This window comes from Tyto alba, unplaced genomic scaffold (assembly GCF_018691265.1).
Source record: "Tyto alba isolate M040663 unplaced genomic scaffold, T.alba_DEE_v4.0 Super-Scaffold_2, whole genome shotgun sequence".
Taxonomy (NCBI): Eukaryota; Metazoa; Chordata; class Aves; order Strigiformes; family Tytonidae; genus Tyto; species Tyto alba.
The window spans coordinates 2513705-2541187 of record NW_024881282.1 but is presented as its reverse complement, the minus strand read 5'-3'; the positions used below and the strand labels follow the sequence as shown (position 1 = coordinate 2541187).

At 52.4% G+C, this 27483-nt stretch overlaps 1 protein-coding gene across 3 annotated transcripts; it reads left to right on the top strand.

Annotated features, from left to right (window-relative positions):
* Positions 1-16183: 16183 nt before the first annotated feature.
* P2RY6 (pyrimidinergic receptor P2Y6) lies at positions 16184-26531 on the top strand. Of its 3 annotated transcripts, XM_032991176.2 has the most exons (3): positions 21057-21171; positions 23385-24431; positions 25902-26531. In XM_032991176.2, exon 2 carries the CDS (start codon positions 23439-23441, stop codon positions 24429-24431), a length of 993 nt encoding a protein of 330 aa, XP_032847067.1. In that variant the 5' UTR covers positions 21057-21171; positions 23385-23438; the 3' UTR covers positions 25902-26531. The 3 variants fall into 3 exon arrangements, with proteins under 3 accessions (XP_032847068.1, XP_032847066.1, XP_032847067.1); XM_032991177.2 differs by lacking the exon at positions 21057-21171 and adding an exon at positions 16184-16238 and having other exon boundaries at positions 23385-26531; XM_032991175.2 differs by lacking the exon at positions 21057-21171 and adding an exon at positions 17423-17471 and having other exon boundaries at positions 23385-26531.
* Positions 26532-27483: the final 952 nt, after the last annotated feature.

Genomic DNA, 27483 nt, shown 5'->3' with positions numbered 1-27483 from the left:
GAAAGCAAATGTTGTTGTAGAAAATGACTTTTTCAGACATATCATGGTCTAGGCCAGGGTCCAGGGGATCTCACCACCACCACATCTTCCCAGGGCAAGGCTCTTGGAGATAGTGAGAACCCAGCTGAACTGGTCATCCTAGGGGACCCTCCCTGACACACACAAGGTTCTGGAACAACAAGAGCTGGTGGGAACCAAAGGGTTTTTCAGGCAGGAACACATTTCCATGGACATTTCTAGTCTGGGCCTTGGGTTTTTGCTAAGTAGAGACAATGTGGTCACCCTACTTAGGGATGATGGTGCCCTCTGACTACACTGCTCCAGGGTCAACCTCTCCAGACCTCTGCTCCAGTGAGCAGACTCTGGGCAGGCAGTGACTTTCCTGACACGTAGCCTTAGTCTAATTAGTCTAAGAGGAATATTTGTTCTGGCTTTGCCCAAGCAGCTGGCCATGGGCCAGGACATTTTAACTTCCCAGTCAGAGCCCTGGAGAGTTGCCAGTCAGACTGTCACAGCACAACAAATACCTTGTCCTGACTCTGTCCGTCACAGCTTGGCTGCTCAGAGCTCAGGGGCAGCGCCAGGAGCTCATGCACGGCTGCTACAGGAGGGCAATAAAAGCTAAGAATCATCCTCAACTTCTGGTGGTGCAGGACTTACACAATGACCTGGCTTCGTGGTATATCTGCACCCCTAAATCAAGTTATAGCCCTTTTTCCCAGGAAAGCTCAAAATCTGCGAATTTACACAAGGGTGTAAAAGCACTGGCTCATGCAGCTACACCAAAGACCCTCTTCTTGGTGCAAAAATGTTGTGGGGAACTGCAGATACCCCTGACCTGCAGACAGTCCCTCTTTTCCAGGGAGAACTGTGTGTAATTCCCTGCCTGGCTGAGCACATGTCAGGAGATAAAAATCCGATGTGGATATCTTGGGGGTCCTCAGCGATGAATCTCTCTCCTAACCACTCAGCTTTCCGACTTCATGGAGAACAGCGGATGGGGACATCTCCTTTCTCCCCTAAATACCATTCCCCACCACCAGCCTGCCTCTTTGCTGTTATTCTTTGTGGCCTGAGGTTTTGAATGTAATCCAGAGAGAAAGCAAAAATGGAAATTCCCCAGGGCACAGAGGGAAGGAAGATGGAGAGGGAACAGTTTCTGGTCTCGTGGCAGCTGCAAGGTGGCTCCTTGCCCCTGGCTGTGGACCAGGCAGCTTGGGCTGGGAAGCCACAGGGACCACCAGGACACAAAGCCCAGGGCAGGCTGACCTGGAAAGTCGAATCTTACCAGGCTTTGCTCCTCAAGCGAGGTCATCACAGATGCAGAGGTGGAAAGGGGCTGAAGTGACGTGCCTGAGGTTATAGAGTGGCGGAGTCAGGATGAGACCCTCTGGTCCCTGACCCAGCATCTTACAGTCAAGATCATGGGCAACCAGGAGAAGGAGAACAAGGGCTGTGGGATCTCTGGCTGGCTGTGTTGGTGGGGGGACAGGTAAGCCACGTGTTTTACAGCAGTGCCCAGTTCATGTGCTCCCTGTGGAGCTGGAGAAGCCTGAGGCTTTATCACAAGTGGATTCTCTGAGGTCTAATAGGGGTTTCTCCCTGTCTTGTCCTCCACAGAGGGATCATTTAGGGTCTGTCTTCTTCTTCTTCTTCCACATGCTGGTGGGAACACCATCATCTCTGAGATTTCCACCTTCCTCCAGGTGTGATCAAATGGACAGAAAGGCTCAGAAGTAATTCGTTGCACAGAAACACACTCCAGTGTGTTGATGAGCACCCATTTTCTTAGAAAGGTCACCACCAGGCCCCTCCAAAATCAAATACAGCTGCCTCTAAGAACACAGGAGTTTTTAATACATATTCTATTATTCAGTTCTCTCTATCTTCTCATCCCAGAGTTTTTCCAGTATTTTCCAGGCATCCCTTGTCCTCACAGGGACCAGGAAGCTGAAACTTCAAGAACCAGCACTTCTCAGAGTGTGAACTGGGACAAGCCCACCAAAGCCAGCAGCTCTTCTCTACCCAGTGGATGTATACCTGTTGTTTGACATGCCAGTGAAGCACCAGTTTTGCTTCTTTCCAAGCTCCTTGGTGGGCACAGTGAGGATTTTTGGTCCATATTTCATCGCCATTTCTTGTTCATCGTGTCCCAAGGACAAACACACTGAAATGTCCCAACTAAATTGCCGCTGGCTGCAGTGAGAAACGTGGTAGGTATTAGTCACGCACATTAACACTTGATTAAAATAATCCATTAAAACCAGCAAGGAGAAAGACTTGGTGTCCTAGAAAACATCAAGAAGAGGAGTTGAGTTCACTATTCAGGATCTGGCTAAAATGCTGGTGCTGGTTGCTTGCCCCTGTTATTATTTCCCAGCTAACCTGCTTACCTCCAGCCCCTTTTCCCCTCCACGTTTTTCCCTCCCCTTCATCCCAGTTTAGGGCCAGGATAGCTCCACTTTCTGCAGGAGAAACCCTCCTTAGGGGACTGTGAAAGGACAAATACTTGGCTTTGCATGTGTTGTTTGTGTGCTTGCATGCACTATTTCTAAGGCACTGGTATTTCCCCAGTGCTCCCACCATCAGCGATGGTGGGAGGTCACTGTAATTCAGTGGTAGGCAGCAAAAAGCTCTGCATAATCCCAAGCCTTGTCCCCAAATATTCAGAAATCGCTAGCTGATGCCCTTTCTGTCATTAAGTGCTTGTGTTCTCCTTTGAAAATGAGCTCAGTGTTGGGTGAATGGATAAACCAAGCAAGATCTTTCCTGAGCCATAGGGAAAGGGAACCTGGCAAATCCTCAGGGATCCTTCGGCCTGCTCAGCGCACATCGATCGGGATGCAAAGAGCAGTGTTCAAATCAAAGGAGATGGGGAGGGAGGGAGGAAAGAGAAAAATGTTTGCATCACATTGGACCAAGCAGAAGGACCTGGGCAGCTGACCTCCAAGCATCAAAGGAAAGGCCAAGAGAATGGAAACACCCAGTGCCAGGGTGAGTTCCAAATGAAAACAACCCTCAGCTTGCTATTGCATGCAACCACAGTGCCATGGAGAACTGGAGAACGGCCCCAAACCTGGATTCCACAGAGGGAATGACAGAGATGTATTGGTCTCTCCTGCCCATGTGTGAATGTTGCAACACAGAGATATTTAACAGCCAGCTCAAAGACACCATAGGGAAATGGAGAAACACATCCAAGCAGGTCATGGAGATCCTCTGGGTCCACTGTTGGGAGCAGTGACTCTCTCTAGATGAGGACAGGAATGCTATTTCTGGTCTGTAGAGGGATTTTTGGCCAGCTGTGCTGCTGGCATAGCCTTGTGTCTTCCTCCGAGGAGACCCCTTCCCTCCTGCAATGCACTTTGCTCCAAGCACCACAAAATTAGTCGGGGCCCATATGAAAGCTGTGGTCCCCATGGCTGGGCGGTCAGTGCCAACATGCAGGTCATGGCAGGTCCCACGTGTGCTGCCGACCTGCTTGGAAAAGCACCCAGCACTACCAAAGGGCCATTTTTGCCTTTTCTGACCTCTTTACACCACTTCATCCTAATTCCCATCATCTCCTGAGTCCTGCCTAGACCAAGGTGCCGGTGGATGCTCATTAATAATAATTTATAGCTGTGATTTTTTAAACCCAGGGATGCAAAGGGCAGCAGAGCAGAGCAATCTAGTTTGAATGTTACATGATTTTGGACCTGGTCCCAGAAGGGCAGGATGTGTCCATACCCCCAAGGCTGTCAGTGTGTGTTCCTCTCCTATCTCTGGTGCAGTCCAGGGTCTCTTGGCCCTGGATGCAACTTCACAGAGCAGAAACATTTCCATGCTTTGCAGCTTGGCAGCATTTTGCTGATAGCCGTTCTGCACGTTATCTCAGCCCAGCTCCCTGCGTCTGTACCAGCCCTTATCTCCCCCCACACACTCTCCCCGTGCTTATAAACTGGGAGCACTTATAAACTGGGAGCACATCCCTTCCCTACAAGCTGGTTTCATAGGCTGGGTGAGCATGGTGGCACAGAGGGAGGATTTGGAGCAGTAAATAGGTGATGGTACCCATTTTTCCACTATTTTTGTTGCCTTTTCTCTTTACAGTGTAGCTTCAGTTCTCAAACTTGCAGCCAGTTTGCCCCCAGCTTGGATGCACTGGGAGGGATGGGGGAGACATGCTGAGACGTATTGCTGGAGGAGAGGGACCTCCAGCCCCCCATGCGCAGAGCAATGAGGGGGCGGTGGTTCTCTCCCCTTATCCATGGTGGGTGAAAGGTGCAAGATGCCTCCAAAATTGCTGATCCAAGCAGCCCAGGAGGGCAAGCACAGGCTGCAGCCAGCAGCTGGTGGAAATGAGACTGTTTGGGCTAAGGGAGAGGCTGATTAGAGCTGCTCAAGGCCCTCAGAAAACCAACCTCGCTGCAGCAGCAAGGGTGAGGAGCTGGAGCAGAGGGCTTGGCTTGGACATCCCATCACACATGGGACCTTCTCTGCCTGTATTACTGAGCTCAAGCAGCCCAGCACCCAGTCCAGTCGTGATTTCTGGAGATATAATGATTTTAGGAAGTTTGTGGTTGCCTGAGATCCCCTCCAAGCCTTAGTCAGCAATGCTTTTTGGGAATCAGGGTGGCTGATAGGCCTCTTCATCCCCTCAAACAGCCTGGGGATCCCTAAAGCACCACTGCTCAAGCACTGGTGGTATTTTGTGCCCAGATCCACACAGCTCACAACCATCACACTTCTTCTGAACACCTCCCAGGGAAGCATAGAGCTTCAGCCCTTCGACTCTCCCACCTGGAGCAACCTTACCTGCCTTCCCTGCATAGCCACAGTGTCAGTGAGGTGTGAAATGCCTGTTTCAGACAAAATAGAGTGGCAGAAAGTGGGGCAGAAAGTAGGTGCCTCTTCATGCTACAAATCCTTCCTTACCTTAACTTAACTGAGTAATTTCTCACCAGTCCAGTATTTTGCTTCTTTTTTCCCAAAACCATATATGACTTTGGCTCTTTGTGCTCAGCCTTTCACTTAAGGCACTAGTCTCCAAATTCAGGTGTTACCTTGGTCCGGCCAAGGAGGATAATTGCCATCAGTGGCAGCAGACACAGACGTGCCATAGCCTGGGGAGGAAATATCTAATACAAAGCACGTGTGAGAGACATTTCTGTGCTGTCTACAGATCTCTGTATCACACTGTCCTGGTTTTGGTGGTGCTTAGTTGCCAGCTGAGGTTAAACCATGGCACGCACCCATCGTTTCAGCTCAAGCTCCATCCTCATCCTCACCCTCATCTTGCTTTCTGTGATTGCATTCTCCAGAACAGCATTTATGGGAATTGGGACATACTTGTCTCAAAAGTCTTAAGACTGATGTTTTCCACCGCCTTGGGAACATACATCTTTAAGGTGACTGGGATGGTGAATCTGGTTTGGCAGAGCACCTGGATAAGAATGGATCCCTCTCCTGGGGGATGTGGGGCTCATCTGTCCTGGTTTCAGCAGGTAAATGTCAACGGTGGGAGTGTGAGCTGTGTCTCCAGCATCAGTGAGAAGGAGACTCCCAAAAGACAGCTGATGCCACCTCCAGCAATGGAAGGTGAATTGTCCACTGTAGGTAGCTGGTTGTCCCCATGGCCTGTAGAAGCAGACTCAAGACAGATGTGGACCTCTTAAGACACATCTGGACTCATCAGACAAAAATTAGGCATTTAGGATGGATGTTGACCTGGTGTAGATACCTGGACTCTTTGTCAGGAGCGTTGTAGGTGCTTCCCAGTGTTGTTCATCCCCAGCTGTGCCTGTTCTGCCTCTCCAAACCAGTTGGAAAAGGGCCCATTTCCAAGCACAGCAGGTCAAGCATCTGCTCTGCCCAGATGTTTCTCCAGAAGCAGCCCCCTCCCTCACCTCATGAGCACACTGACATCTCTGCCAGCTGTGCTAACATCTGGACTTTGCTATGCTGTAGAAGCACCCGCTTCAGGGGGAAGAAGTTCATCTGCTTCAGCCAGAGCTTTTATCTCTGATCTAATGACAAACCCATGACGCTCATCCTCCGCAGACCGTCTGGAGGCTGGCTGAGGTTTACTGAGGAGTGAGGAGGAGGATGACGAGCTTACCATGTCCTCGCAAGGCCTCTGCGTGGAGCGCAGCAGCCCTGCCTGAGCTCCCGATGTGCACTATGGTGGGCAGGAGAAAGCCTCGCATAAGGGCATGGAAAGGGGTAACATTAACAGCTCCTCCACCTTGCAAAGGAGTAGACAGAGCCCAGCACAGGCACGTCCTTGTTACACAAAACTGTGGCTTCAAGGACTTTCTTGGTCACCTCCTGGACACAGGAGAGACTCCCGCCTTCCCACACAAGTGGACAGGGTTTATTCCCTAAGGGTTTCCTCTCCTCCCTTCCCTTCCACAGAATGGCTGAGGCTGGCAGGGACCTCTGGAGACCATCTAGTCCAACCACGTGCTCAAGCTGGGTGACTGGGAGCAGGTGGCCCAGAGCCACATTAAGATGGGTTTTGAGCAAGCGTGGAGACCACACAACCTCAGCTGGCAGCCTGTGCCAGTGCTTCACCACCCTCACAGTAGCAAAATAATTTACTTACGTTTAAACAGGATTTCTTGTGTTTCAGTTTGTGCCCATTGCCTCCTGTCCTGTCACTGGGAACCATTCAGAAGACCCTGGCTCCATTTTCTTTATTCTTACCCCAGCAGGTATTTGATAAGATCCCCCAAAGTCTTTTTATCTCCAGGCTGAACAGTCCCACCTGTCCCAGCCTCTCCTCATTTAAAGATGCTCCAGTCCCTTCTTCATCTTCACGGCCCTTCACTGGACTCAATTCGGTATGTTCATGCCCTTCTCCTTCTGGGAGGCCCCAGAAACCCACCTGGATCCCCAAGTCCTGCTCTGCAGAACTTCTTCCCAGCCTGTGCTGGTGTCTGGGGTTAGTCTTCTCGAGGGACAGGACTTTCCATCTCCATTGATCAAACTCCATGAGGTTCCTCTCTGCCTCTTTCTCCAGCTTGGCCAGATCTGTCTGGATGGCAACACGTCCATCAGGCATATCAGCCACTGTTTCCAGTTTCATATCACCTTTCCCTTTGTCAGGGCTTCCTAAAAGATGGGGAACCAACCACAGGACACCCTTGTGCTGGCAGAGCAGAGGACTTACCAGCCAGGACTCGTCCCACCATCTCCAAGAGAGGTGAGTAGGGCTGACCTGGAGAAGGGGCATCCAGAGGAAGCTCCCAAGCACCAGGCAAGTTCGTGGCGATGAGGCAGGTCTGAGGCCAAGCCAGAGCATCAACCCATGGGACCCCATGGTCAAGCACAGCTGGACCATGGTGGGGCTGGAGACACCTACAGCATTGCTGGGACAGGGACTGATGGCCCTGGGGCTGAGCTGAAATGGGGGTCTTGGGCCCATGGGCAGGATAGAGGGAGGCCCCAGGGGAGGCTGGTCAGGGCATTTAAAGTGAATAAGTGTCGTCAAGCCCCCAGCACTCATCTTCCTTCTTCTAAGTGGCCAGGACTGATCACGAGAAGGAGGGAGCAGACAGGATGAATGGTGCAAGATGGACATAGATAAGGTGCGGGTCTCTTGAAGACATGGCCACTGAGCCTTGGTCATCTGCTTAAGATCATAATAGCTGTGAGGCTGGGGATCAAGAAGAGAATTTACCTCCTGATATGGGCCATGGAAAGTTTCACAGAGGCTTTAGCTCAGTTTCTTTCCTCTCACAACACCAGCTCCAGCTGAGATAAGAGTGGCTCCATGCAGAGACACCATGGCCCAACGTGATGGAGGTCTCATTTCTGCTAGGGATTTTCCATTGTCTTCAGATCTTTGTCTTGCAAACAGGCACAAGAGACGCTTCCCCTCCTTAGCACATGGTTGGCATCATCAGAGCAAAGGATCCAATTCGGCCAGGACCTTGGGGCAGTCTCACCCTGTCTGATCACCGGCCGTGACACTTGGGAGGGCTCTGGACAGGCTACAAGGGATGAAAGCGATTTGGTTCCCCATTGTCCTTGTATGGGAATTTGGATGGAAACAAACATGTAAGAAGCTAGCCAAAAGGAAATACTCTGCAAGAGATGTCAAGTCAGATGGTAATAAATGTTTACAGACTGCCCAGCAGCCAAGAGCGGGAATAAAGAGGGAAGGAACTATGGAAAAGGACAGTTTTACTATTTAAAACTTCTTGAACAATTCCTCCCCAAAAGAACAATCAACTCTTACTCATTTTACTTGAAAATAGAGACCTTTGGGAGTCCACAGGACAGGACTGCATCATGCCACGCCAGAGCAGGCAAGATATGTGACGCATAGAAGAGGGACCTTCCGAATTCTGGGGTGGGATCTGTGTCCCTGTGGTACCCATGTGCCTCTCAGGGACAAGGTTTTTCTTGGTGTCATCTCTCCATAGCAGGGATGTCATGCTGACTCCAGTCTTCTTGAGGAGAAGAGGTTCTGGGCACCGGAGCTGGGGAGGGGAGTTTTTCACCTGCTACAGCTGAATTTAGAGAGAAGACCCATCTGGTGTCTTCTCCAGGACCATGTGGATTTTAACACTGAACAATTCCCAAAGCTCAGCTGAGGCCTCTGCTTTTGTGCTTGCCTTGGCACAGGGCCATCACATGAGTCATAAACTGCTTGCTGTTTGTTTAATGTACCAACTCCGGCTCTATTGAGTCTCTAAGAGGGAAGTTAATTCATAAGCCCAATCAATATTAACTGCCTGAGGAGGAGGAGGAGGAGGAAAAGAAGGAGAAACCAGCCAGTTTGGCATTACTGCCACACAAATGAGCCATTTCACGTTGCCTGCTGGTGTGAACATGTCTTTCTCACTCAACAATCCTAGGCTGATGTGACAGTCCTAGGACCTATGTGGACATCGTTGTCCTCTTGAGGCCCTGCGTGATACCTGCAAAGACTTTCTGGGGACGTAAGGGAGGAACACAACCCACTGGAGAAAACTGCTTGGAAGATTCCAAAAGCAATCAGCCTGTCTGCACACAGATCCCAGCACCCTGAAGAACGAGTTGGTGGTGTCTCTGATACCTGGGAGCTCTCCTGGGTCAATACATGGCAAGCGATAGGCGTGCAGAGGAGGGAGGAGCAGGGCTGGTCTACTGAAATTAAGAGCAAGGAAGAGGGAGAAGAGCCAACGGAGGCACACATCCAGGAGCCAGCAGGGCGGGAGCCAAGCCCTTGAGCTGTCCTGATTGTTTGCAGACATAAAAACCTTGAGCGCACACGAACACTGCGGAGGTAAGTGCCATTTCTGGAGATTGTGAACCACCAACCTGGGAATGGCTAAAATGGATCATTGTTGTGTCAACTCCTAGGCTGTCTGGTACCTCTAAAATACTGGAGATCAGGGTATTTGGACACTCACCCAGGAGGAGATCAACTTCATGGGATGCAGCTCAGCCCTTATACTGGGACTGAGCAGAGGCACGTTCAGACGTGCCAAGGTGAGATAACTCTGCAAGGTGTGTCATGCCCCAAGGTCTTGGTTAGCCAAGAGTTATTTGCACCTGCTCTTATCCTGGTGGAGAAAACCAGCGTTTCCTCTTCTGTCTGGGTTAAAAAACAGATGTCAAGGTGCCAAGAGAAAAAAGAGATTTAATGACATGCTTAATTGCAGCTACCTGGTCGCAGCCTGTCCCCTTGGCTTCTGAAGGACAAGGTCCTCTTGACCGCTAATACTTTGTGATCAGAGACACGTGTCTCAGGGATGGAGTCCACCACAACACATTTTAGAGAAGATCCCATGGCTCTTTCTCCAACCACCTTGCCGAGATGAGCCAGTTTGGACCAAACAGGTCCAAGCCCACCAGCTGCAGCAATTGCAGTTGGTCTTGAAGGCAACGTAGGGCCTTCATCTCCCCCTCCAGTGGTGACTGGGAGTACGCCACAGCCACGTCCCCACGTAGGAAGTTCTCCTCGAACCTTCCTGGAACACCAACCAGCTTCTCGACTATCATTCCTGTAATTTTTTTCTGGTTTTATTTTAATCTCATGTTTGTTATTGTTAAGTTTTCCTTTGAATACATTTTTCTGAGTAACCAAGAATAGAAAATCATGTCAGATATATAATAGGAAGGAAGTGAGAATGCCTAGAGTTACTGGCTATATTAAATTAAACCTATTTCACAAGGTGTTTTCTGTTTATGCTAAAGACTCGCCTGGGCCTTTATCCCTAAAGTTTATATTAGAGCAGCTGCCACCCTGCTGAGATCAGGGCTCTCAGTTTGATGTGTGTGGAAAGAGAGGAACCCAACCTCCCAGTCTGAATGAAGGGGTCTGAAATGATGTATGTCTGTCTTTCCCTAAGCCTGGAGCTGCATCTAAGCTGTCTGGCAGTGTCCACATGGGAAAAAAAAAAATGGAATGGAATGGAATGGAATGGAATGGAATGGAATGGAATAGAATAGAATAGAATAGAATAGAATAGAATAGAATAGAATAGAATAGAATAGAATAGAATAGAATAGAATAGAATAGAATAGAATAGAATAGAATAGAATAGGAAGAGAAGAGAAGAGAAGAGAAGAGAAGAGAAGAGAAGAGAAGAGAAGAGAAGAGAAGAGAAGAGAAGAGAAGAGAAGAGAAGAGAAGAGAAGAGAAGAGAAGAGAAGAGAAGAGAAGAGAAGAGAAGAGAAGAGAAGAGAAGAGAAGAGAAGAGAAGAGAAGAGAAGAGAAGAGAAGAGAAGAGAAGAGAAGAGAAGAGAAGAGAAGAGAAGAGAAATAAAATAAAATAAAATAAAGTAAAATAAAATAAAATAAAATAAAGTAAAATAAAATAAAATTAGTAAAATAAAGCCAAACCTTATTGCAGGAAGAAGGATAATAAATTATACAAATTAAAGAGACTGATGCCCTGCAGAAAGGGTAACTCACAGCATGCTGGAGTGGTGTGAGTGAAGGCACCCACTGCTGCCCGCGCTGCCTGCCGGCACACGCAAGCGCAAGGGGAACAAGCTCATCTTGTTTGTCTTCCAATTTCCCTCCTCCCTCCCCACAGAACTTCGCTGCCGCCTTGGTTTTGCAACACATTGCCAACGGGATGGACCTGCTTGAACATTTTTGGTTGGGGCTGGTCTCAGGCGTCCTGGGTGAAGAAGGACGGGCAGGTTGAGGGCAGGAGGGCCCTGCCTGCTGATCCCACAGGTTTCATAGCAGACGTGGGGTACAATCCTCCATCTGAGGGTCCTGGAGTGTTTTCTAGGTGTTAGCTGGAAGCTGGGCATTCGCTCTTTTATGCAACTGGGGAAACTGAGGCACAGATAGTGGTGATCACAGCACTGCCCCAGGAGCACCCTGGTCCACCCTCCAGCTCCCAGCAGTGATGGGTGCATATCTCCTTGCTCAGGACGGTCTTACCACCCCCCAAGGATGCACCCAGCCTCCACATCAGCATCTCCTGGCCACGCTCCTGTGCCAGATGGGCACCCGAATATCACCCTTGCTCCCTGCAGCACCCAAAACCCCAAACACATGCAAACCACCACATTGAAAGAGAAGGTGCAGCAACCCTGCTCGGTTTTGCCCAAACCAAGACAGTTGATGGTCAGGACCCCCCAGGATTGTATTTTTCTTGTTATAGTTTCACCCCGGTGTTTGTACAAAACGTCTGGGCACCGGCTCTGCTCTGAGGTTTGTTTAGAAGATGCTGCCAAGGGTAATGCTGCTCCCAGCACCGTTGCATGAGGACCATGTCCCTGCAAAAATTGAGTCCATCCTGGGAAGCTATTCCTGTTCCCCTCCTTATCCCGGGCACCCAGACAGCAGCAACCCCCTAATTATTGCTCCTATAGGGGTTATGTGTCCCATAAACCAAAGCAAACTCTATAGCAAGCCCTGGATGGGTTTGCTGGAGCTTCGAGCCCTTCTCCGCTTGCAGAAAGGGGGATGTGAGGGGTTTCCTGATGGATTAGGTGAGGAGAAAAAGATGGGAATCATCCCCATTTGTGAATGGATGCCCCTCTGTGGGGATGCTCCCAGTAAAGCCTCCAGCAAGTCGTGGTTCAGTCATCTCCCAGCAAGCAGTGCAGAATAACCTGTTATCCATAAATCAAGGAGTATTAATATCAGTGATATTTCCAAAAATCTTCCTATAAAATGTGACCATCATGTTTGGTTTAGCTGAGTAGAAACTTCAAGCACTGGCAGGATTTTTTTGCCAACCTGTAAGTGGCGGAAGAGAAAACTTGTGTCTAAATTTTGCCTTGCTTCTGTAATTCTGCTCTTTTCTAAAAACAAAGTCTGGGAACGTGGCTTCTGCTTTCACTTTCTTCAGGGGTACACTGTGATTTTCTAAGAAGCAGAACTGAAAGGGAGAAGCAATGACATGTGAGTTGCTCCACACAGAAAGCTTCATTGACGATGCCGGACATGAAACAGATTTTTTTTCCCAAAATAAATGTCTGGTTTGGTCACCTTTACAATGGAAGGAACAGGACACTGTGGCTTAAATACTTGCAGCAGTGGCTGGGTGTGATGGACCCACTTGCAGGCAAAGGAGAAGCAACCCAAGTGTTGAGCAGGTCCCTGCTTGTTTCTGGGAAGCAAACAGTCCATGCTCTGGGTTTTAATTCCTGGAAGGTTTTGCTCCCTATGGGGACCTCATGCCTGGGTGTTATTTTGGTTGCTCAAGAGTCCTCAAGGTCCCTACAGCATCCTCACAGCCCTTGGCAAAGGGATGGACAACCTGAGTCAACAGCATTGCATTTAATGATGATAACAAGCTAAAAGAGCCGTGAAAGACTTTAAATTCGCATTACAGAAAGGCACAGACTAATTGCACAGACTAAAAGTTGCACATCCATCCAGCTGAGAGGTTTGAACCATGGCTTGGAAGTCCCAAGTGAACTCACATGCAAAATCCCTTATTGCTTGCTGCAGGACCAGCAGAACCGATCACGGGGTTCCTGGAGAAGCACCAAGAAGTTGCACCAAGTAGTTTTTAATGCAAAGTATTAAATTTTCAGCACACAAAATTTCTGGGCTCCTGGTGACTCACACCCAGCTGGGTGGGAAATTTGCCTGTCTCACCCTCGTGCTGCCTCAACCCATCCACAAGACCCAAGTGTTGGGTAGTCACCAGGCCGGTGACAACCTCTGCTCCTTCAGCAGCACATGGTGGCAAACTGGGACACTTGTGTTTGATCCCAGTTTACAGTGACAGATCATGATCATGGTTGACTCGTATCTGAGATGCTGCTTTTCAACCTTAAAATAGCTATTTTCACCCTACAGATGTCCCCAGGTGTGGGATGCTGGTACCCTAGAAGGAGGCATCTCCATCAACATCTCCACCCTTCCTCCCTGGTTGTAATTGGGGGGCAATCGTTTCCCAAAGAAAACTCTCCAGCTGGAGAACTGTCTCTGGTCCAACAGCCAAAACAAACAAGCTATCGAGGAAACAGCAATGAGTCAAGGGAAGTTATTTTAAATCTTTCCCGGATGGGAAATACCAAAGGTACCTGCAGGTCTACTGTGTTTTGACCTCCTTATTCTTTCCTGTGTACGCGGTCCGGAAAGCAGAGGAGCCTGGAGGTGGTGAGCCAAAGGGACTCTCCTCCATCACCCCCTGGGCAGCTGGCAGAATGGCCAGATCCTGCAGGTCCCCAGGGGGATCTGAGCCTGCTTTTGGACACCCTTTTATTATCACTTGTTACCTGGACCCATCCCTGGGGCTGCTGGCAGAGCCCAGTTCTCCCAGCACAGTGATGGTGGAGCTCCATGCTGGGTTGAACCTCTGCTCCATGCCACGGTCTCCCAATATGGGGGATGGGAATGATGGGTGTTTATGAAGAGATGTGTTGGTGAGAAGATTGAGAAGGCCATCACTGTGCTGAACTTCAGGAACTCAGGGCTCTCCCAGGATGGGAAGAGCCACAGAGGGGTGAACACCCAAAGGGCTGGGTGATCTGCTGGCATGGGAAGGAAGGGAAGGAGCTAAAGGAGGGATTGTGACTAACCTTGAGGCATTTGATTGCCACTCAACCATGCAAATCTCAGAGATGTCCCCATCCCAGTACCCAGCTCTGTTCTCGAAGGGAGAAAGTGCCAATATTTGTGAAGATGAGGCAGTGAGAGCCAATGAGCTCCCTCTTTGCAGAGCATCCTAGCAGTGGAGGTGGAGAACACCTCTCAAAGGTGGTTCCAAAATGTGAAGGCCCACCTCAGAAAGCTCCATCACGAGACTCCCTCATGCCCTAAGCCCTGGGATTTCCTGCCTGCAAAGACCCACAGATGTGAATCACAAAAATCTCCCTTTCCAAGGTGCTTCACCATCAGACAGATAAGGTCTCCTGTGCCCAGGCCACCTCCCAGACACCCACCACTTTCCTTCTGCTGAAGTTGTGGATGAAACAGGAGCCTAAGACACCACCCATGCCTAGATCTTCATGCTCCGCATGGATTTTTGAGGATTCCTGAGAAAAACAATAAGCAGAAGCAACCTTGAGTCCCTGAGGCACATCAGGGCGTGCCGGCGAGGGGAAAGGAAGCCTGGGAAAATCAACGCATTAATCATCTACCCCTTCCTCCCCTGCTGATGTCCGCAGGGCTCTAGGAAAGCAGGTTGGAGAGGAAAATGAGCTGAAACATATTTCTCGAGAAACTCTGAGGCATATGAACAGCAGGTCAGCTCCCACTTGGAGCAAAGCCAAGGCTTTTTTGCTTGAATTCCCATCAAAGCCAAAATTTCCCGGTGCTCCAATGGAGCCCTGGCAGAATGAATGTGTTGTGCTCGTAGGCTGCCGCTGGGACTTTGTCACCCCCAGAAGGAAATTGGGGCTGGATGGCCAGAAACGTGAGCCTGGGACCCATTATGGCAATGGAGGCTGACCAGTTTCTCCAATGCAGAAGTCCAACAGCGAGAAGACTTGTCTTATTCTGTTGGGCCTTTCACCCCATGTAGCTGCACTGCTTTGACTGTGGTGAACGTTAATTGCAGCAAAAGGATGGAAGGCACCGTCAGAGCAGACCACAGGGAATAAAACATTCTCCACCAATCATCCTCTCTGCCAAAAATCTGGGGACTCAAAGGCAGGTGCTGGGGCAGCAGATGGCCTGGGGTGACCATCACCTTTGAGCTGGTTAAAAAAGAGAAAGTTGCCATCAAGTGTCACCTCCTCATGATCAAGCTCAACCAGGTCCACCACCCTGGCAGGCTGGTGTTGTCAGAAGGACACGAGAAATTAACTCCATTTCCGTTATAAATAGCTTTTAGATGTAATTAAATTTTTCATGCAAGACGTCTCCGGTCTGGGGAGCTGCGGTGGAGCCAGAGGCAGAAGGGACCTAGCCTGCATCCCTGGTCCATCTGTGTTGAGGGAGAACCTGAAAGCCCTGTGGAACCCGCCCCATGGGGACATCCAGCATCTGGTGGTGGGGCACCCCTGCCCTGAGGCTTTTGCAAAACCTCAGCCTTTGAAAAATGCTGCTTTTTGCCCCCAACAAGAGTTTCACGTCGGTTGGTGGAGCATGGTCGCAGCTCCTGGCTGCCTCCTTGGCCTCGGCCACAGATGCTCCTCTCTCCATCCACACCATCCCATGACTCGCTGGTGGCTGGAAACCTGGAGCCCGGAGGGAAAGTGCAATTACCCTGGGCAGCAGCGGCAAAAGTCGCCTGCAATCAGCTGCTAATGCGATTACTGGCAACATCCAGCCGGAGGAATAGAAACCAGGCGGTCAAAGAGTCTCATGAGGCCAAATCCAGCCACCGTGCCAGGCCTTTTTGCCAAGGATTAATTCAATCGGTGAGACTCCAAGAGGAACCCAGGCTGCTCCTTTTCCCCCGTTATTTTTCCCAACGAGCTTCGTCTGCCTTTTGCATGGATAAAAAGAGGAGTAAAAACAATGCCTTGCTTGACATTTCTTTTATAGCTTCGCCGCTGCCTCCAAATTTGCCTCTTCCATCCCTGCTCAACCCCCAAAATATCAGTTTGGGGGGGGTTCCTGTTTATTCCAGGTGCTGTAGGGCTGGGCTTGAGGCTACAGGTCCAGCTACCTGGCTCAGTGGAGGCGGTTGGGGCTGGCAGGCAGCCAGGAGCCGCTATTTTATTTTCTTTTTTTAACGCTCCCTCCACTATTTACAGTGTCCCCACAGCAGGACGGGTGGCTACGAGGTGTTCACCTTGGGGACCTGCAAGGACACCCGCCGTGCCAGGAGGGAGAAGAACACCATCTCTTTTTCACCAGTTTGAAGCTTTCCCTGAAGACAGAGGCAGCACTGGAGGTGGGATAAGCGCTCTCGCTGGTGGCTCATTGGCGGAGTGAGTTGTGTCCGTTCTCAGCTGGCATTCCTCAGATGCTTGCGGAAATCCCTGGGCTCCCCTTTGCAAGCTGCTGGGCTTGTTTGCACAAGGCGTGTTTTCTACTCTACTCTGAGGAAATACACTTTCTACCCTGCTCCCCAGTTTCCATCTCCCTGTGGCAGCTGAGGGAGCGGGGAATTTCACAAGGGCACGGAGCCATCACCAACCCAACCCCACAAGCCCCGGCAGCCCCAGGATAAGGGTGATGGCTCCAGCCTGGCTGTGGTTGCAAATATTTACGGCTGCTCGTGCCAGAGCCCATCTCCCCCGTGGCCCTGCTACCCAGGCTTGGCCACGGGCTCGCGCCAGGATCGATGTCAACCCGCGTCGTCCGCTGTAACACAGGCGGATCCGCCTGGGCTGCAGCACCTCATTCCACCTCCCTGTCCCTCATGGTGCCGCCGAGCCCCTGCCCAAAGCTCCTCACCTCATAGTTGGGTGCTGACCCTGAGGGTCCGTTGCTCGACAATCTTCATTTTTCCATTCTTCCATTCTTTCAGCTCCATCTTCCCAGCGTGTCTTTGCCCTCCACTTCTACCAAGACTCATCCCAAGCCCCTGGAATGGAAGGAGGGGGATCATTTTGGAGGGAAAGGAAGGGCCAAACCTGTCATCCCGTGTAATCCCGGCATCCCTGGGCTGTTTATGCCCTTCCGGACCCAGCGAGTCCCCCCGGGGTTCCTTTCCTTCTTGCTCTTTAATAGCTCTGCTCAGGAAGCGCCGAGGCTTGACCGCCTGGTTAATAAGTACCGAAGCCACCGACCCCTTCGGTTGTCACCCGGTGCCGGGGGGAGACCCCGTCCCCACCACCCAGGACGTCACCCTATAAATCCCACTTTTGGGGGATGTTGGAAACCCCCCCCTCCGCGCCCACTCCTCCCCCCGCCCCCCCCCCCCCCCCCCAACACCTTCAGTACAGCTGTTTGCTCAGGATGCCAAGCCAGATGTTTGCCTGGCAGCCCCCTCACCCCAGCCCAGATGTTCCCCCGCTGTGACCCTTCCCCAGCCTCCTCCGGCCCCCCCCCCCCCCCCCCCCCCCCCCCCGCAGGTGCCGGGGCGGAGCGGGGCGGAGCGGGGCCGGCGGCCGGGAGGGGGCTGTGGGGGGGGAACCCCGGGAGCTGATCGGAGCTGCTGCCCCGGCGCATCCCGCTGCCGGTAAGTGCCACGTACGAGAGGGACGGGACCAACGGAACAGGGGCAGGATTGGACCCGAGAGGGTCAGGGGGAACCGAGCAGGATGGGGCTGGACTGGACGGGATGGGACTCGCGTGGATCAGAGTGTTCCGGGCAGGATGGGACCCGAATGGGTCAGAATGAGCCGGGACAGGATGGGACCCGCGTGGGTCAGAGTGATCCGGGCAGGATGGGACCTGCGTGGGTCAGACTGAATCGGGGCAGGATGGGACCTAGAAGGGTCAGACCAAAGTGGGCAGACTCCAGAACGTTCAGACCAAACTGGGCAGAATGGGACCCGAGTGGGTCAGAATGAACCGGGGCAGAATGGGACCCGAGTGGGTCAGAATGTACCGGGGCAGAATGGGACCTGAGTGGGTCAGATCAAACTGGACAGGATGGGATCTCAGTGGATCAGACCAAAATTGGCAGGATAGGACCTGAGTGGGTCAGAGTGAATCGGGGCAGGATGGGACCTAGAAGGGTCAGACAGGACTAGGCAGAATGAGACCTAAGTGGGTCAGACCAAACTGGGCAAAATGGGACCCGAGTGGGTCAAACCAAACAGGACAGGATAGGACCCAGAAGGGTCAGACAGGACTGGGCAGGATGGGGCCAGAGCAGACAGGATCGAGACTGCATGTGTCAGACAAACCTGGGCCAGGATGGGACCCGAGTGGGGCAGACAAAACTGGGCAGAATGGGACCCGAGCGGATCAAACCAAACTGGGCAGGATGAGGCAGAACTGGAGAAGATGGGGGCAGCTCCAGAGAGCAGCAGTGCTCCAGTTGGGCTCTGGAGCGATCCCAAATCCACCACCCCCCATGGTAGCTGCTGGACTTGGCTTTTAGGGAGGTTTAGCAGCTTTTAGCACAGAACAGGGCTTCAAATCACACCGTGATCCCCGGGACAGGGCTGGTGTGGAGCTCAGTGGGGTGGCTTTGCCCCAGACGCTCTGCTCCCAGGGCCTGGGGTGCTCCGGGATGCACCAGCATCTCCTGCGGCATCCATAGGGACCAGCCTGGTGCCAGAGGTGGTGTCGCACGCCGAGTGTCCTCAAAACCACTTGAGAGACTTGGTCTTCCCTGGCATCTCCACTGCAGGTGCCAGGAGCCTGGCCTCTGCCTTTTTATATATATCTATATGTATTTGTAAATATGGACATACAGAGGTATAAATATATTTGTATATATGAGTATGTGTGCGTAGATGTGTGTATAGAAGCATAAACATTTGTGTGTACATATGGATAGAGTTATGTATATACATGTGTGTGAGTCCATGTGCTCGGAGACATATATTTGTGTATATAGGTAGAGAAGTTTGTATATATGTGTATGTGAATGTATATTTCTGTATGTACGGAGAGAAATGTATGTGTGTATATGTGTGTGTGTATGTGTATACATGTGTGTGTAGAACCCTATATATGTTTGTATATATATGTATAGAGGTGTATGTATAGAAGTAGAGAGGTACATGTGTATACGTATGTATAGAGGAATATTTACATATAGAGGTATAGATATATAGAGAGGTATATTTATATAGAGAGGTATAAATATGTATAGAAGTATATTTATATCAGAGGTATATATGCTTGTATATATATGTTTATGCATAGGTATGTACATGTGAGTGAACATGTGGCTGTATATGTGCCTATACGTTTGTGTGTGTATATGTACAGGTTTACAGAAGCCCAGCCAGAGCCTCAGCCCTGCCAGCTGAGACCAGGCCAACTCATTGCACCTTCTCTGACCCCAGCATCTCCTGTTTCCAGCAGGGAAATTTCCAGCATCTCCTATTTCCAGCAGGGAAACGCTGCCTAGGTTGCTCAGAGCATCCCTGAGATGTTGATTTACTTTAGAGCTGGGCAACCAAAGCGTGGGGAGGTGAGGGGAGTCACCCGAGGACAGTGTACGTCGGTGGCAGAACCACCCAGCGTCACTGGTGGGGCCATCCCCACGCCCAAAAAGCACCCAAAACCACCGCTCTGGCCCGATTTGGCCACATCATTACCCCTTTGGGCTTCGATAAACTGAAATTTCCCTTAAAACACCCAAGCCTTGGTCCCCACCCGCCCCAGGGTGGGTGGGACACATCCATGGGCACCTGAAGATATTTCGGGACCAGCCAGGAGCTGTTTGGGGACAGGGACGTTGTGGCTTTGGCCAAGCAACTCGTGGGGCAGGAGCATTTCCCCTCCCTTTTTATCCTCTTTGAAATCTGCTGAGCTGGAGCTTTCACTTCTGTCACCACCATCCCAGCCCAGTGGCCACCAAGATGTCCCCTCCGTGATGTCCCCCCAAGGCAGGACAAACCAAGGAGGAAGGTTTCCAAGGGATGAAGCCATCCCCCATATCCTATTTGAGGGTGGCAGCAGCCAAAATATTTTCCTGCTGTAACAAGTTTGTCTAAACCCTCTTCATTTTAAGATCAGGTGTTAATTACAGCTAATTTCACGGCGAAAAACTTGCATGAGATGGTTGGAAAGCTCTTAACCCCATTCCTCCTTCTCAGGCACCTTAAAGCCCTGTGATAAGGGTGACCCCATCCTACAGAGCACCCCAATTCCATGGACACCCCTTTTTTTTCTCCCTGCAAATCTTATTTCTCCTGGTGCCCACCACCATGGGATCACCTGGGATTGGGAGGGATTTTTCCTCCTCTCCTCCAGCTTTTCTGTCTCTCACAGCCTGGCAGCAGTGAGGTTCGATGCCCCATTTCCCTCTTGCAAAGAGGGTTTTTTGCTTATTTGTTATTGGGTTTTTTTGGGAGAGAGGTTGGTCCCTTATTTTTTGGCTGATTGTTGTATTTTTTGGCTCAGCCCTGGTTGCGGATGTCCTCCACTACTGATGGCCTAAGTGGCCTTGGGCATGTCCCTTAGCAACCCTCCTCAGACACCCATCCAAGGGATGTTTTGGGGAGAAAAACTGTTAAAACAGGGCATAAGCCATGGTGGTTTACTTCAATTCCAGTCCCTGTGCCTCAGTTTCCCTTTTGTGGCTGTGGCAAGAGGCGACTGGAGCCTCTTCTTCCTCTTGGTGTCACCATGCCAGGTGACCTCCCTATCCCCAGCATCTGCCCCAGATGCCCATCCTTGAAAGGAGCCAAAAATGGGAAAAAAGCCCCCCAAATGGTGGAAAAGACACAAAACTGGGGGGAAAGGCACAAAAAATCATGGATCTGGTGACATGACTGATGGCCTCAGCCGGCCACATCCCGGCATCCCCAAGCCAGCTCTGGGATGCATCCCCTGCCCCAGTGGCATTTGCCAGCTCTGGATGTCCCTTGATGTCTGGGTATGGCTCATTTTGGGGTGTGATATGGGCTCACGGGGTGGGGTGTGTGTCTGTGCACATGTGTAGAGCGTGTCCATAGAGGCATGCAGAATGTGTGTGCGTGCATGCAGGGAGGTAGGGGATGGGGATGTATGTACGTGGCGGGGAGAGGTGAGGGGGGCACTGGTGCAAGCAGCTCAGTGCCATCCCATACATGTGCTGTGGCACGCGGTGTCCACCCTGTCACCCCAGTTTCTGTTCCCCATCGCCACTGAGTGGAAATGGGAAGCGTTGCTCAAGGAGGAGAGTGCAGCACCCCGGGGCAGCAGATTTGCCCCAGGGCTGGGCAGAACGGCAGGTCCCAGCACCCTGTGGCACCCCCCTGGCACCTCAGCAGGTAGGACATGCTCCCAGGTCCCCCAGGACCCCTCTTGCTGGCCACCTTGTCTCCCGTGTCACAGCAGTGTTCCTGCGAGCACATGTGGGAAGGCAGCACCCATCCAGACCCCACCCTGGACACCCACGGGTGGTTTGGGAGGGGTCCCGGGAGGAGATGGCAGCTCACAGCCCTGGGGCACTTACTGGCTTGGAGGTGGAACTGGGGTTACAGTGGGGCTCAGCGGGATGTCAGAAGGACTCAGGGGGGTGCAGGGGGGGCTCAGTGGCGTGCAGGGATGGGGGGCCTTAATGAGATGCAGAGGGCTCAGCAGGGTGCAGGGGGACACAGTGGGGTGCCAGAAGGGATATGTGACAGCATGGAGAGCAGGAGCAGACTGATTTACAAGCCTGGAGCACCCCTAAAAACAGGGGAGCCATGCGTGTGCCCCCAACATTCTCCCCAAGTCTGTCCCCATGGCTGGGCTGTGCTCTGGGGCTGGTGAAACCCCCAAAGACCCAAAAAGGAGTCACCATGGTGGTACGAGCTAACAGGATGGCCCCTGGACTTGTGTGCTCCCCCTGGTCCCCTTTGTCCCATGCACCTCCCTCCCTGCCTCAGTTTCCCTTCCCAACTGGCATGGGGACACTGGCCACCCCATTTCCAGGCAATTTTGTCCCCGCCGGGCACCGAGGCTGTCGCCGGGGCGGTTGGGGGGAAGCGGTGCTGGCCCCCCACCAGGGTTGCAGAGAGGTCTGCAGGCGACAGAGGAAGCGAGAGGAGGAAGGAGAAGCGGCTCTGCCCCTGCCTCCGAGCTGCTGCAACCTGGGAGCACGGAGCACCCATGGGTGGCACGGTGAAGGATTCAGCCCAGTGACATGGCTGGGGTCAGGGCTCTGTGGGACCATGTCTTTTGTGCTAGTCTCAGCCTCTAAGAAAGAAGAGATGGCCTCTTCCCCGGCTCAGTGCAACCCAGAGGCCACGTGCGTGGGCTCCCTTAGCCCACAAAACCGAAAACCTCCAGGACCAGACTGTCACCAGTCCCGATTCTCAAATGAAAGTAACCACGGAACATCTGTGGGTTGTGCTGGGCTCCGTGCAGGTGGCATCTCCTGAAACTCAGGGGACGAAGCCCGCTCGGGTGACTGGCTGTAGGGTTCTGGCACCCCCTGCAGAGAAGCAGGAAGCCGTGCCGGCGGCTAACAGCTCAAAGTGCCACAATTTCCTTTCCCACACTGGGATGAGGGTGGTTTTGCCTTGTGTAAACCTTTCTACAGGGTCTAAGTGTTAGGGGAAGCAGAGCTGAGATGGTGGTGATCATGGCCCACACTGTCCAGTGTGCCACCACCCTGCACGGTCCCACTCTCTCCATCTTCCTGATGGAACCCTAAACCCATCAGCGTGGTTTGGAATCACAGAACCACTGAATGGCTTGGGTTGGAAAGAACCTTTCAAGGTCATCCAGTGCCACCCCCTGCCATGGGTAGGGACCCCTTCCCCCAGCCCAGGGGGCTCCCAGCCCCGTCCAACCTGGCCTTGAACCCTTCCAGGGAGGGGGCAGCCACAGCTGCTCTGGGCACCCTGGGCCAGCACCTCACCCCCCGCACAGGGAACAATTTCTGCCTTAGATCTCACCTAAATCTGCCCTCGGTCAGTTTAAAACCGTCACCCCTCGTCCTACCCCCACCCCCTGATCCAGAGTCCCTCCCCACCTTTCTTGTCCCCCCTTTAAGCCCTGGGAGGCCGCTCGAAGGTCTCCCCGGAGCCTTCTCTTCTCCAGGCTGAACCCCCCCAACTCTCTCAGCCCGGCCTCCCAGGGGAGCTGCTCCAGCCCCCCCAGCATCTTCGTGGCCTCCTCTGGCCCCGCTCGAGCAGCTCCGTGTCCTTCTGCTGTTGGGGGTCCCCGAGCTGGCCCCAGCACTGCAGGGGGGTCTCCCCCGAGCGGAGCAGAGGGGGAGAATCCCCTCCCTGGCCCTGCTGCCCCCCCTGCTCTGGCTGCAGCCCAGGGCACGGGTGGGTTCTGGGCTGTGAGCACATGGTGCTGGCTCACAGGCAGTTTTCCCCCCACCAACCCCCCCAAGTCCCTCTCCGCAGTGCTGCCCTCCATCCCTTCATCCCCCAGCCTGTATGGATCCTGGGGGTTGCCCTCACACACACCAGTCCAGGTTCACTCTGTTAGGGTGGGTGTGACACCACATGGCCAAATCACCAACCGTCCCCTTTGTCATTCACAGGTGCTGCTGAGGGGCCACACCAGCAGAGAGGAAATCAACCGGGGGACCACCACCATGGCCAACTTGACAACCCTCATGGGCGCTGGGAGGAACTCCTGCACCTTCCATGAAGAGTTCAAGCAGGTCCTGCTGCCCTTGGTCTACTCGGTGGTGTTCACGGTGGGGTTGCCCTTGAACGCTGTGGTCATCGGGCAGATCTGGGTGGCCCGTAAGGCACTCAGCCGCACCATGATCTATATGCTGAACTTGGCCATGGCTGACCTGCTCTACGTCTGCTCCCTCCCGCTCCTCATCTACAACTACACCCAGAAGGATTATTGGCCTTTTGGGGACTTCACCTGCAAATTCATCCGCTTCCAGTTCTACACCAACCTACATGGCAGCATCCTCTTCCTCACCTGTATCAGCGTCCAGCGGTACCTGGGCATCTGCCACCCCTTGGCCTCATGGCACAAGAAGAAGGGGAAGAAGCTGACGTGGTTGGTGTGCGCTGCGGTGTGGTTCATTGTCATTGCCCAGTGCCTGCCCACCTTCATCTTCGCTTCCACCGGCACCCAGAGGAACCGGACCGTCTGCTACGACCTGAGCCCACCGGATCGCTCCACTGCCTACTTCCCATACGGCATCACCCTCACCGTCACAGGGTTCCTGCTGCCCTTCTTGGCAATCCTCGCCTGCTACTGCAGCATGGCCCGGATCCTGTGCCAGAAGGACGAGCTGATTGGCTTGGCGGTGCACAAGAGGAAGGACAAAGCCGTGCGCATGATCATCATTGTGGTCATCGTCTTCTCCATCAGTTTCTTCCCCTTCCACCTCACCAAGACCATCTACCTGATCGTCCGTTCCTCGCCCAGCCTGCCCTGCCTGGATCTACAGGCATTTGCCATCGCCTACAAGTGCACGCGTCCCTTTGCCAGCATGAACAGTGTCCTCGACCCCATCCTCTTCTACTTCACCCAACGCAAGTTTCGTGAGAGTACCCGCTACCTCCTTGACAAGATGAGCTCCAAGTGGCGGCATGACCACTGCATTACCTACGGCTCCTAGGTGAGGACGAGGGCCACCTCAGTGTCACCTCCAGGCATGGAGCAATTTTGGATTTAAGCTCCATGGAGCAGAGATAGCTTCATCTGGGGACATGCTGGAGGACAGAGGGATGGCATCTCCCAAGCTTTCATCACTTCCATCCCATCTCCAGCCTGCAGTGGCGCAGTATTAACCCCATGATGGCACAGATCCAGTGTCCTCTCTCTGGCTTGATTGCTCAGGTTGAGCAGCTTAACATCATGTTTCCTCAGTGTCCAAGCCACCGATACAAAAAAAGAAAAACCACTAGTGGGACAATGGAGAACACAATGGGACCATGAAGGACACAGTCCCTGGCTCAGAGTGAGCTACTGGGGGGCAATTTTTTCCCCTTCTCATTTAAAGATTCCCTGATGGGGCCATGCAAAATCTGGGGAGGATTTAGTTGACCTCATACCTGTCTGGGAAACACAGGACTGTGTGTTCTTCCAGCTCAAAATAAGTGTCACTGACCTTTTTTTGAGCAATACGAGGACATCCCTATCCCCCAGTTTCCAGAATGAGGTCACATGGGTTAAAGACATGGGCCCACTGGTACCACTGGTGCTGCAAAATGGTGGGAGAGAATCCCTGTCCAGACTGAGAACTGGGAAGGGGAACATAAGAACAACTGCGACACCCATGCTGATTTTCCCACCCAAGCAATGACCATGGGCTGGCTTAGACACAAGCCAACAGTGCTGTCACCTGCCTGGGGACCTTCAGCATCATTGGGGTCCAGCTCCTTGCTTAGCCCAACACCCTAAATCCGGCCCATCCTGGCATCCTTGGCACCCTGCTGTCACTTCTTAACCAGGATCCACCAAAATGAGAGCTGGCCCACCGGGACACAATGCCCAGAGTCAGGAAACCCATGCCACTGAGCTACTCGGTGTCCTCGGCCATGTCACCGCACGTCCCACCACCAGCTTGGCCTCTCCACAGCCCCCACACTGGGCTGGGGCTTGAGCTTTGCTCCCTGTGGTCTCCATTGGGATGCTGCTCCCTCCCAGCAAGGAGGGATTTGCTTACACAGCGCGGGGTGAACATACCACTAATCGCTCTGTGAGTTTTCTTTAATATATAAGATGTATAGAATAAACCTCCCCTCCTTTTTCTGATGGATATGTACATGTATCTACACCCACTATATAGACATACATCTAATACATCCAAGCAGGTAAAGGTCTGTAGCCCAGAACAGGCTACACAGTGCAGATATTCTCCGCCCTGAATACACTAGATGTATCTATACAGTGTATGTATGTGTATATAATATACATACATATATATATATGGGTAACTATTTTGCTGTGTTTCTCGCTGGTCATGTCTAAGTTGATTTAAGCAATTTGCTTCAAAACTCCAGGGATGAGCATCCCTCTGTCTTGGCTGCTCGCACCCAGCCAAGCGCACGACTTCATCCCGACTTGCTCCCTGCATCTTCCTCAGGTACCTGCCAGCATCCAGGGTTGGTGGTTGCCGTGTGGCTCTTCGCTGTTGTGAGGATGAGGAGGGTGCCCAGGGTGGTCATCAGCCCTTGGATGATGCTCAAAGATCTCAGGATCGTGGTGGGCTGGAATGGAGAGGGATCCTGCGACGGCGTTAGCTGAAACCGCCTGGTTCTGCGGGAGCACTGGCCATGTCCTGGTGGGAAGGACCATGCATCGTGACAATGACTTTGGGTTGGGGCACAGAATGAGATGGAGGAGGCAAAGCCAGCCCAGAACTTTCCCTTGGCCAGAGCTTATCTATGCCAAAATCTCCTCCAATATATTTTTGGGGTCCTGCACAAAATGCTGGAGGGCTGTAGGAGCGGCAGCCGGTGGGATAATCCCAGCCTGGTTTTCCCAAGCCTTCCCAGACAAAAGGAAGGTGACAGGGTGGGAGATGAAGGGCCACGCCATCCGGACCCAGGAGAGGGCGCAAAATATTTAGATTTGGAGAAATCCAGCTGGGTCTGTGGGTGCCCACCGCGCTCCGGGGAGGGATGGAGAAGCTCTGCTCTGTCATAACACCCTGTGCCTGGATAGCACCCATGGGACGAGGTGGCCAGCCAAAACTTAACCACAATAAAGCTTTGAGGGGAAAAAAATTAAGCAGCTCTCCAAAGGTGGCTCAATGTGGGCTCAGGTGGTGATATCCAGCAACTCCAGGACACCCCAAAGAGATCCCTGATGGTGGAATCACCAATTTTGGATGTTTTTAAGGATAGGAAGCACATGGAGCTCACTTTGGGTCTGACCATGTCCTGCCTGGCCTTTGGGTCCTGTCAGCAGTTCCCTTGGTACTAGCAGGCCCAGAAGCCAGGGTGATGGGCACAACACAGCACCTTAGAGATGGGATGGGTGCTTCAAAACATCTCCTTCGCTCACAAGATGCTCAACACCAGCAGCCTGAGGACCGGTTCTTACAGCACCGAGGGGGGATGAAACACCTTGCTCTTCCCCAAATCCCATCCTGAATGTCAGGTGACTGCGGGGACATCTTGGGGACATCATCCTCACAGCCAGGAGACACCCAGCCCTGGGGGAACCAGCAGCGGAGGGTGAAGGGAGGGAAGGGAGAGCTGGGGAAGGAATACCTGCCAGGGCGGTGCATCTCCCAGCATCGCCGGAGGCGCTTTTTAGGTCCTGAAAAATGCATTTACAGGGGGTAGGGGGTGTGGAGGGGGAGTGTGGGATTTTTTTTAATCACCACCAATTTTTTTTGAGCCCCTGGGACAGAGCCAGCAATGTCCTTTACGTGGCCAGGACACCTCTCCAGCCCCATGCACACTGCCAAGGCCCCAGCTCACCCATCAACCATCCCAGCCACCTTCATTTTTCACATCCCCAGTGAGAAATCTGCTGTCTTGGGGTAAAAGGGGTTATGGGCTGCAAATAGCAAGCGCTGACAGGCAATGCTAAAAAACCACGAGAAAGTCTGTTCGCAGGACAGTGTGTCGCCAGATCTCTTTGCAAGCTGGGAACAAGGTGTTTTGCCTTCCCTGAGATGAATTGAAAAGTAGGGGCTGGAGAAATCCATAGAAAAA